This window comes from Poecilia reticulata, linkage group LG16 (assembly GCF_000633615.1).
Source record: "Poecilia reticulata strain Guanapo linkage group LG16, Guppy_female_1.0+MT, whole genome shotgun sequence".
Lineage (NCBI taxonomy): Eukaryota > Metazoa > Chordata > Actinopteri > Cyprinodontiformes > Poeciliidae > Poecilia > Poecilia reticulata.
This window is the reverse complement of record NC_024346.1, coordinates 14,574,056-14,584,075: the sequence shown is the minus strand read 5'-3', so window position 1 is coordinate 14,584,075 and position 10,020 is coordinate 14,574,056. Positions and strand designations below refer to the sequence as shown.

The 10,020-nt window shown below is 40.4% G+C and overlaps 1 protein-coding gene across 4 annotated transcripts; it reads right to left on the bottom strand.

Moving 5' to 3' along the window:
• Positions 1 to 2,154: 2,154 nt before the first annotated feature.
• LOC103477899 (sialic acid-binding Ig-like lectin 14) lies at positions 2,155 to 7,251 on the bottom strand. Of its 4 annotated transcripts, none has more exons than XM_008431236.2 (8): positions 5,338 to 7,251; positions 4,946 to 5,072; positions 4,326 to 4,706; positions 3,776 to 4,096; positions 2,985 to 3,290; positions 2,566 to 2,871; positions 2,354 to 2,462; positions 2,155 to 2,259 (listed from the first exon to the last, which is right to left on the bottom strand). In XM_008431236.2, the coding sequence occupies exons 2-8, from the start codon at positions 5,010 to 5,012 to the stop codon at positions 2,178 to 2,180; spliced, it is 1,572 nt and encodes a 523-aa protein (XP_008429458.1). In that variant the 5' UTR covers positions 5,013 to 5,072; positions 5,338 to 7,251; the 3' UTR covers positions 2,155 to 2,177. The 4 variants fall into 4 exon arrangements, with proteins under 4 accessions (XP_008429458.1, XP_008429457.1, XP_008429456.1 ...); XM_008431235.2 differs by having other exon boundaries at positions 4,946 to 5,668; positions 5,762 to 7,251; XM_008431234.2 differs by having other exon boundaries at positions 4,946 to 7,251.
• Between the last annotated feature and the right edge of the window lie 2,769 nt (positions 7,252 to 10,020).

Genomic DNA, 10,020 nt, shown 5'->3' with positions numbered 1-10,020 from the left:
GTCTTCCCCGAGGCCTCCTCCCGGTGGGACGTGCCCGGAACACCTCACCAGGGAGGCGTTCAGGAGGCATCCTGACCAGATGCCCGAGCCACCTCAACTGGCTCCTCTCGACGTGGAGGAGCAGCAGCTCTACTCTGAGTCTCTCCCGGATAACCGGGAGGGACTCAGTTTTAATCTGAAGCATTTCTGAATTCCAGTACAGGCATAACCAGCAGTGGTCACGTTGGTAGGAGTTCGTCCTGTGGCAGAGCCCCCTCTCAGTCTGTTTCTGTCATTGTGTCTTTGGGAAGATATTTCACTCACTTTGACTGGTGGTGGTGATCAGAGGGCCTGATGGCACAGATACATGGCAGCCTGGCTTCTATCAGACTGTCACAGGGGAGCTGTGGTAACAATGTATCTTGCCAGCATGAGAACTTAAATTCTTTTACAGAATAAAAATCACTGAACAGTAGAGTGCTGAGTCCTGTACTGGTCATGTTGCCTCATGTTTGTTCAGGAGCAGCTGCAGGTAAAGAAGCTGGAATAAGTTTTCTGATGGCACCATAGTTGTAGATCTCAGTCTTGGTCAGATCTCTCTTGAAAAAGACATTTTTAATCTCAATGAGACACACCTGGTTAAAGAAAGGGTTACATTCATTCATTCATACATTACCAAAAGCTTCCCCCACCTTTCTGCAGGTTTGAGGTAGAGAGGGTGACAGCATCAACTTCCTGTAGGTTTCATCTGATAATTCAGTGTCGACACTCCTGCCACAATGCTGCCCCCCCCAGGAAAAAGGATGTAAACGAAGCTTTCGGACTCACGTTCTTCTTGTGTCGTAGAGATATTTTGTTTTGTTCTTAAAAATAAATATATTTTGGTGAGTGTCAATAGGTTCTCCATTTGGTCTGACTCTATGAAATTTTGTCATGGCCCATTTACACACAACTAAATTGCCAAACAAGAAATCTAAACTTTAAACATTTTAGGTCTGGTTTTAAGCTTTTTTGACTCAAGAAAAGGTTAATTACTAGTTCAATCGCAGTAATTATGGAAGAAAAACTTCTAACATTTTGTGTATTAAAAACATTTTTTACTCGATGATGCCATCCGCTCTCTTCTGTAGTGTGTTGGGGAAGCTGCTCATCTGCACCTCAGAGGAAGTGGTTTCATAGGCTCTAAAGAAAGACCAGTTTAGTGATGACAGATTTTATCTCAAGGCCTCATTATCTATTTTTAAGACAAGAGCCTGACGTTTAACGTCAGTCAAAGCTGTAGGTTGCCATATATGGATATATGTACTGGTAGAGGTTACTGCTAATAATAAAATATCATCAGTGATGAATAACATCTCCGTGTCCAGCCATGAAACTGTTACCAAACTAAAGAGCTCATTCAGTGACTGCTGAATCCTTGGTGCACAAAAGAGCGTTACCATATTTGTAGTTCCTCCGAAATGGTTAGAATTTATAACCATCTCTTTATTCTAAAAGTCTTTACATTTCTGCTGTTATATTTTTTCCATTTTTTTGTAAATTGTATGTTATTGTTTTCTTATGCAGAAATGTACATGCACATTTTATATTTTTTATTTTTATTCACACTGAATAAGTCACACAAACATACACACCTCAAGTTCAGAACTAATATAAAATTATCTTTAATGTATTATACTAATTTATAATAGAATAACTATTTCCTAGTGTTTATATACCATGTCAGGTAAAATTAGAAAGAAAAACCCCATTAAAATTGAAATGTAAGTTAGAAAAGATAATCTTGCGTTTTAAGGAAGATAACTTGTTTTGGCATAAATAGACATGACAATACATATTTATAGGGTATGCAAATATTCAATGATATAAATATACTTTACAAAAACTAAAAAAACAAGATAACTTCAGTAATGAAACCTAGAAGGGGGAACAAAAAATAATTACACATAAATTGGAAGATCCTAATAGTATTTTTCTTTCTAGTTGTATTTATGATATACGTATCTTATTCTTATGATAAGACAATTACTATGTCTGTATTTTTTAACAATTGTATCTTCTCCAGGAAACATACACCACCTGTTCTTTTATATTGTGTCTAAGACAGTAATGATATGAATCTAGTTTCAGCATGTAGCATCCAATTGACAGTAATCCCTGACCACAACATTTCAGTGCGGTTGTTGAACAATAACATTTTATTCTGCTGATACATTGGTTTTTTGCATGCACATGTAAGTTTGATCATCTTCAGTGGGTTCAGCCTTTTTTCTTGTGTTCCTATGAAGAAAAGGAAAACTTAGTTGCTGCAAAAGTACATCCTACTTTATGTAATTGGGCCTGGAAAACATGAAATAAACTAAATGTAACTTACCAAACGTGGTACAAGTAGATCATAGAGAAAAGATGCAGACTGAGTGTAACACCAGCAACGACCCAGGGAAGAGCTCCACCGCCACACGCACATTGTTTCACATGATTAACTGTAAAATACAGAAATACTGATGAATTGGGGTTTCTGTGGAGCACAGTTTGAATTAAATATGTCTCACGAATTAAAAAAGCTTATGAATTTAACTTACTTACAGTTCACTTTCACATGAATTTCTTCTGTCATGCTGTCATTCTGATACGTTGCTGTACAAATGTAACGTCCAGCTTCTTCTACTGTTACATTCATGACGGAAAAAAAGACATGTCCACTTTTTTCCTGCAGGTAGACGACTGTGTTGTTATGGACTTTGCTGAAAATATTGTCCTGGCAATGTGCTTTTGCTCCAGATTTAGTCCATTTAATAACTGATGGAGGAACGCTGTCCACACTGCAGGTCAGGTTCAGATCGTCTCCCTCCATGACTGTCGTTCTTCCAGAGATCTGAGGTTTTCTAACATCTGTGGAGCACAGATTAAACAAAAGGGTTAAACACTCTGTAATGAATGAATAAAACATGTGAGGCTGAAACTTAGATAATTGTATAAAATTGAGAAACAGTGATTCTACACACATTTCACTGTTACATTAATTTCTTCTCTCAGACTGTAGTTCAGGTGTTGTGCTGTGCAGATGTAAAAACCAGCGTCTTCTTCTGTCACATTAGAGATGGAAAACAAGAAAATTCTACTCGTGTCCTGATTACAGATTTCATGGCGGCCATGCACTTTGGTTAGATTGTGGCTCCGGTGTTCAGCTTGTTTTGTAGATTTACTCCAGCCGATAACTGAGGGGGGGAAACTGTCCACACTGCAGGTCAGATTCAGATCATCTCCCTCTCTAACTGTTGCTCTGCCAGAAATCTGAGGTTTTCTTACATCTGTAAAACAAAATTAAACAGAAATATTTTAGCTCTGAGTAAAGCAAACACACCAAGAACATATCAAAAGAACATTGGCCAAATTACCAACCAGTGTATAATTTATTAAAAATGCTTTGTAGAGTGTAATGTAAAAGGCATTTTGTTTAGATTTAGTCATCTAAATAAAAATATTTTTTCAGGATGATAATCTAATATTTTGCTGCACAAATGTAAAGCTTAGAAACGTTTGCTGTCACATTAGAAATACTACATAAAACACTCCTTTGGTTATTCAAGATGGGAAACTGTCAAAACTACATTCAGAATCTCCCTATACCCTTAACAGTATTCCCAGTTATTAGAATTTCCTCCCCATCAGATTTAAGTAATAAATGATTTTAAAAAAAAGCATAATATAAAAGAGGAGCATTACTGAGCAAATGTTGCTAAGTTGTATTTAAAAAGCATCTTCAATAAGAGTTAAAAGATAATAAGGTACTCACATGTCACATTCAGAGTCACAGTCTCCTCTGTAGTTATGCCATATGTGAAGCTGACCTTACAGGTCATATTGGTGTTGTGGTGATCAGCTGAAGAGTTAAAGGTCAGAGTTGAGATGTGTCTCTGTGTGAAAGCAGTCTGATTTTCAGTTTTTGAGGCAGTAATGTTTCCTTTGATGAAAGAGTCTTTCCCTCCTTTTCCTCTCCACATCCAGGTGATGTTAGGAGGAGACCCAGAGCAGAGACCAGGAGCAGTGCAGGTCAGAGTGGCCTGCTGTCCCTCAGTCAGTGGAGGAATCATCACTGAGGGCTTTTGGTTCAGACCTGATGGATACAGTTCACTGAATTAATCATCAAAAAAATGGTATCAGAGTGAGCTTGATAAGACAGATTGACTAAATATTTCCTTTATTTTGTAATACAAGATGAAATGGCAGTTTTGTCAACAATAAAGCTTCAACAATCTTACAATAATGAAAAAGATAAAATTATTCATTTGCTTCATTAAGTCTAGTAATCTGATGTGGTAATTGTATACTGGAATTTATCCTACCTGTTAAGGAGAGATTTGCTTTTGCAAGATATGTGTATGCTTCTCCTGTTTCTTTTCCCTCAACTCGGAGCTGATACCATCCAGAATCAGATTTCTTAAGATCGTTGATCATCATGCTGCAGTTCTTCTGAGTCATGTTCAGGTTCAGCAGTGACATGCGACCATTGGACTCACTCTTGCCAGAGTGAAATACTGGGTCAGAATTGTCACATTTGGCCCCAAGTGGTTCACATTTATACCAAATAATATATTTGGGTACAAAGAGAGCTGTGAAAGCACATGGTATCACAGCACAGAGTCCAACTTCTGCTCTTATTTCGCCCTCATTGAAAGTAACACAATAACCTTCATGCAGACAGAACGTTTCCCTTTGTAATGCATCTGTTAGTGAGAAAAACAAGTAAACTTTTTTTTAAATCATTTCAAACGAATGAAAAGAGATCAAAGTAATGACAGTTTATCCCTAATAAAAGCTCATTGTTAGTCATCGTCTATTTAAACTACGATGATTAAAAGACACTTTCAAATACTAATCATTACAAATTTTTATTTTAATTTCTGCACATAATACATAAACTGTATTTATTTGGTGTTTACAAATGAGAGGATTCATACATTACCAATGTACGTAGGGAAAGACATGATTAACCAGATGAAAACAAGCATCCCAGATTTGAAGCTTGACATATTCAGTCCATTCCAAACAGGTAAGAAACTTTTAGCAGGAGTTTCAGAAAAATACTGAAACTGAATCAAAAAAAAGTTCAGACATAATGTTGCGTTTAGTACAGCATTTCCACACTGGATTTTATTTTCTGACAGCATAACTACTTTGCAAAATGTTTAAGATAAGTCTTGTTGTTAGTCAATTGTGACTTTTCAGTAAATACAAATGCATATAATATTTATAAGTGTAATCATTATATTGTTCATTTCATTTCATTCAGCAAGAAAGTACTGTTTATCAATCTAATGTGGGGTAAAGCATTGCATTAGTCAAAGTTTTATTTACCTTTGTTTCGTCTTCAGTGAATCTCTTCAACGAAGAGATTCAGCTGCTCTCTTGTCTTCTTCCTATATTTCTTCCTGTTTCTGCACCATTAAGAATGGGGAAGTTGGTTTGTAAGTATGTTGTTGCTTTGCACTTTTTCTGTGGCTAAGGCTACTTAGCAAATTTTATAACGTTGTTGTTATGCGTTTAAATTCACAGACATTATTGAACTTAGTGGTCTAACATTTGCATTTAGCTTCTTATTTGAGGTAGAAATCTATAAATGAATATTTGAGGAATCATGCAAGTTTGATCGTTCTCAGTGGACTTTGCATTTTTTTTTCTTGTGTTCCTTTGAAGAAAAGAAAAACATTGTTATTGCAAATATACAGCCTATATAGAATAATTGGGCCTGGGAACACAAAATCAACATAATGTGATTTACCCATTGGGCCACATGAAGATCAGCTTCACTTTTGTCAGACTGCCCCCGGGAAGCTGTGGCTACAATGTATTTATGAATGGATGAGTGAGTGAAGTGTGTGTGGAACACTTTTGGACCATCTGGACTACAGGCCATTTACCATTTCTAAGCACACAACTGCAAAGATGTCCACTCCACTTTAAGTAAAGGATCATTGCAAAATAGAGTGTTGAGTCCTCTGCTGCTCATTGTGTTTTCTCATGATTGTTCAGCAGCAATTGCAGGTAATCAAGCTGGACTGGGATTTCTGACAGCAACATAATTGTCTGTCTCATTACCTTTCTGCAGATCTGAGGAACATTGGGATTTTCTTTTTCTTTGCCTTACCTCATAGGTTTTGCGTTCTCTCACAATAATGCACGAATCAGTTTGTGTGGCACAATCGAATACTGTAAGCCTTTTTTTCGTGGTCACCATACTTTCTAAGGCTTTCGTGAGGTTTTTCCATGTACGTTAATATCTTGTTGTGAAATATCAGACGTTTTATATATTCCTATGATATAAACAGAAACTTTCCGTAAAAAGAAAAGAAATAAAAAAGAATACATCCAAACTATTTGGACTATTTCTGAGTTATTATTACAAGGTAATAACTGACTGTTTTGATTGTATCTCTTGAGTTGATAGTCTGATTGGTTTAAAGGGCCGTTTTCATGTACAGTTCCATCTCAGCCTTACACAAACAGACTTAAACATGCAGTGAATAAATTGATTTTCAATCAATTTTATTGCACCAAAGAGTTCATTTTCACCCAGTCTCTTTATCTGAAATTTTAAATGGACATTTGTGACTGTATGCAAAATTAGATTGCTGCTGTTACAGGTGCCCAATACAGTGGTCACGATTCACTAGTCGATCTGAGGGAGGTTATGAGTTGATCTCGGCAGTAGCGTCTTCTGGTGACAAAAAACTGAACTCCGCCAGGAGGCTGAGACGATCTCTTCTTCCACACAAATCAAAATAATCACTAAGATCCTAAATGTTTTTAAAAGACAACCGCTTTTTTCCGGCTTCACAGCGCGGCTGTGAAGTTTTGCTTCCTGCTCCGGAAAAAAGCGGTTGATCATCAATTGACATTTCACCATTTTTAAAGCAGGTGAACCACGAGTAAACTTGAGCTTGACACATAGCGTCATCCTTGCGGTCTTTAACATTTGAACGGTTTCCGATGCTTTTTTCCCGAGCAGGAAGCAAAGCTTCAGCCACGCGCTGATTATAGAATTTCTTCATGAAGAAAAACGACGGCTGGAAAAAACGGCTCTTACAAGAAAATTCACTGCGGGTAGATGAAACCTTCCACATCAATGCCGCTTGGCACACTGATTGAGAAGGCGTGGTTGAACAAATACCTAGMGGCAGAATCGTGTACTACGAAAACTGYGCGTGCAGCAGCGTCATTCTGGAAACTTTTGGGTACCCCCTCGTATTTGGCTGTGGCTCCTTTCCTTGTTACCTCATCGAGGTTGCCATTTGCTTGTGGTATTCCCAGGTACTTGTAACTGTCCTCTATGTCTGCTATTGTTCCTTCTGGGAGTGAGACCCCTTCTGTGTGGATGACCTTCCCTCTCTTTGTAATCATCCGCCACACTTCTCTAGTCCGAATGACATCCCAATGTCAGTGCTGTAGGTCCTGGTGGGGCAGATCAGTGAGTCAATGTCTCGCTCGCTCTTGGCGTACAGCTTGATGCCATCCATGTAGAGGAGGAGAYTTTTGGTGGCTGCATTCTTGAGTCGATGTCCGTGGCCAGTCTGGTTGAAGTTTGGAGCCATCCCGTTCTTCCAAACAGCGATGGTGCTCAGAGGGGCTTTCCTCCCYCATTGCTCCTTCCCACCTGCCTCACCCGGAGAGCCAGGCCGCCGCTGCTGGGACCTCTGTCCTTGGAGCGCCTGCTCCTTCGTCCAAAGAGGCGCAGGCGATTCTTCTTTGTGCCTGTGTCCTTGAGCTACAGGCGCGCCACCTGTAGTTCTGTATGTTTTTCTTTTTTTTGCCACCATTCGGATCACAGAAACGTGGGTGGGCATCTGCCTGCGCCTGCTTACCAGCAGGTATCCGGAGGTCCATATGGTGGCTAGGGTGAGCCACATCTCCATGAGGCCCTTTTTTATATTTTCCGGTGGCTCACCCCGTGCAGCACTAGCTGCCTGTCGAGGACCTCCCTTACTGGCAAGTATGGGAATTGCAAGGAGCCGGCCTTTGCCCACAGGTCCACAGCAGCGCTACACTCCCACAGAAGGTGCCTAACCRACTCCGGGTCGGGGGCAGATGTCGCGGGAGTGCATGACGGCTCTGACTGGGAGGATCCCATKAGYCACCATCCTGGAGTCTGTTTGGAAGGACGGGATGGCTCGCGTTGATGATTTGGCTGRGGGGRTTCAGACCTATGCAGAACAGCAGTGGGGGCAGAGAGTTTCCTGGAAAGAATTATGATTCTTTCCAGAGTTTTTGATTTCTGCCCCATTTGATTAACACTTGTGCAAGTGGTTTGCAGTTGCAGGTATTTATTTTTATTTTTTAATTTTTTAATATATATACTGCAAACTGCACAATTGGTTTGCAGTTGCAGTTTTTATCCATCCATCCATTTCCTTACACCCTTGTCCCTTAGTGGGGTTGGGAAGGGGTGCTGGTGCCTATCTCCAGCTAACGTTCCGGGCGAGAGGCGGGGTTCACCCTGGACAGGTCGCCAGTCTGTCACAGGGCAGTTTTTTATTTATTCCATCCATCCATTTTCTTAACACCCTTGTCCCTTAGTGGGGTCGGGAGGGTTGCTGGTGCCTATCTCCAGCTAACGTTCCGGGCGAGAGGCGGGGTACACCCTGGACAGGTCGCCAGTCTGTCGTAGGGCAGTTTTTTATTTATTTATTTTATTTTTTTTAATATATACTGCAAACCACTTTCACAATTGGTTTGCAGTTGCAGTTTTGTTTTTTTATTTATATATAACGCAAACTGCAAACCACAAGTGTCCACTGCTGTTCTGCATCTGAACCCCCTCAGCCAAATCACCAACAAGACTGGCTACGGATACCGACTCAAGAATGGGGCCACCATTAATGTTACCCTGACCCTCCTCTACATGGATGACATTAAGCTGTACGCCAAGAGCGAGCGAGACATCGACTCACTAATACACACCACCAGGATCTACAGCACTGACATTGGGATGTTATTCGGACTAGAGAAGAGTGGTCGGATGGAGGGAAGGTCATCCACACAGAAGGGGTCTCACTCCCTGCAGGAACAATAGCAGACATTGAAGATAGTTACAATTACCTGGGAATACCACAAGCAAATGGCAACCTCGATGAGGTCACAAGAAAAGGAGTCACAGCCAAATACCTCCAACGAATAAGGCAAGTCCTGAGAAGCCAGCTCAATGGCAAGAACAAGATCAGTGCAATAAACAGCTACGCCTTACCCATAATCAGAGACCCTGTAGGAATAGCTAGTTGGCCAAAGGAGGAGATAAACACCACAGATGTTAACCCTACCAGGACGAAGCCCGCTGTGGAGCGGGCAAGCACGTGACACATTTATAAGGCTTCGTAATAACACAGACGGCATACCGAGTGTTCATTTCACCTCTGGTGGACAGTACGGACTTCAAACTTTATAAAAGTGGTGTTTTTATATTGGTTTTGTGGTTATTTACTTGAAAATAAAGCCAAGAATATGATCAATCATTTCCGCCTTACTGTGTGGGTGTCTAGCTGTACCACATTTCGACACAACCAATGAAAATGTGTTGACGGTCTGTTGCTAGGTAGAACGGAGACACGTGGGGACAAACGAGGGGGGGAGGGGGATTTGGATACGGCAAGAGACTAGGGAGAATTGATGCTGTGGATTTTACTAAGACTGTTTCGATAGGTTTTTTATACAGTAAGTATGTTATTTAGAGTTTGTGGTGTGTGTAGTGTTAGCAGTAGTTTTGCTAGCGATCGCTGCATGGCTTCGTAGCGAGCTCTGACGCACTGAGAAGAGAAAGACTGCACGCTGGAATGGCCATTTAGACCTTGGCCTATAAGGGTTAAGACTCTTAAACTACTAACCATGCTCCACCCCAAATCCAGCATTCTGACTAAGGCAGGTGATTTCTTGAGTTTTCTAAATTGAGGGAAGCAAACCTTTTTGGAATCCTTTACTGTGGCGATTTAAAATAAAACCTATTGGGCGTATGTACAGTAAAAAGAGGAGTGGGCCCAAAACTGAACCTTG

Coding starts and splice junctions, on each gene's coding strand:
- LOC103477899 (XM_008431234.2), bottom strand. CDS start 5,150: ATGCTGTCAGAAAATAAAATCCAGTGTGGAAATGCTGTACTAAACGCA. Junction 3,291..3,775: donor TGTGACTCTGAATGTGACAT/GTGAGTACCTTA, acceptor TTTGTTTTACAG/ATGTAAGAAAACCTCAGATT. Junction 2,260..2,353: donor ATCTACTTGTACCACGTTTG/GTAAGTTACATT, acceptor TTTTCTTCATAG/GAACACAAGAAAAAAGGCTG.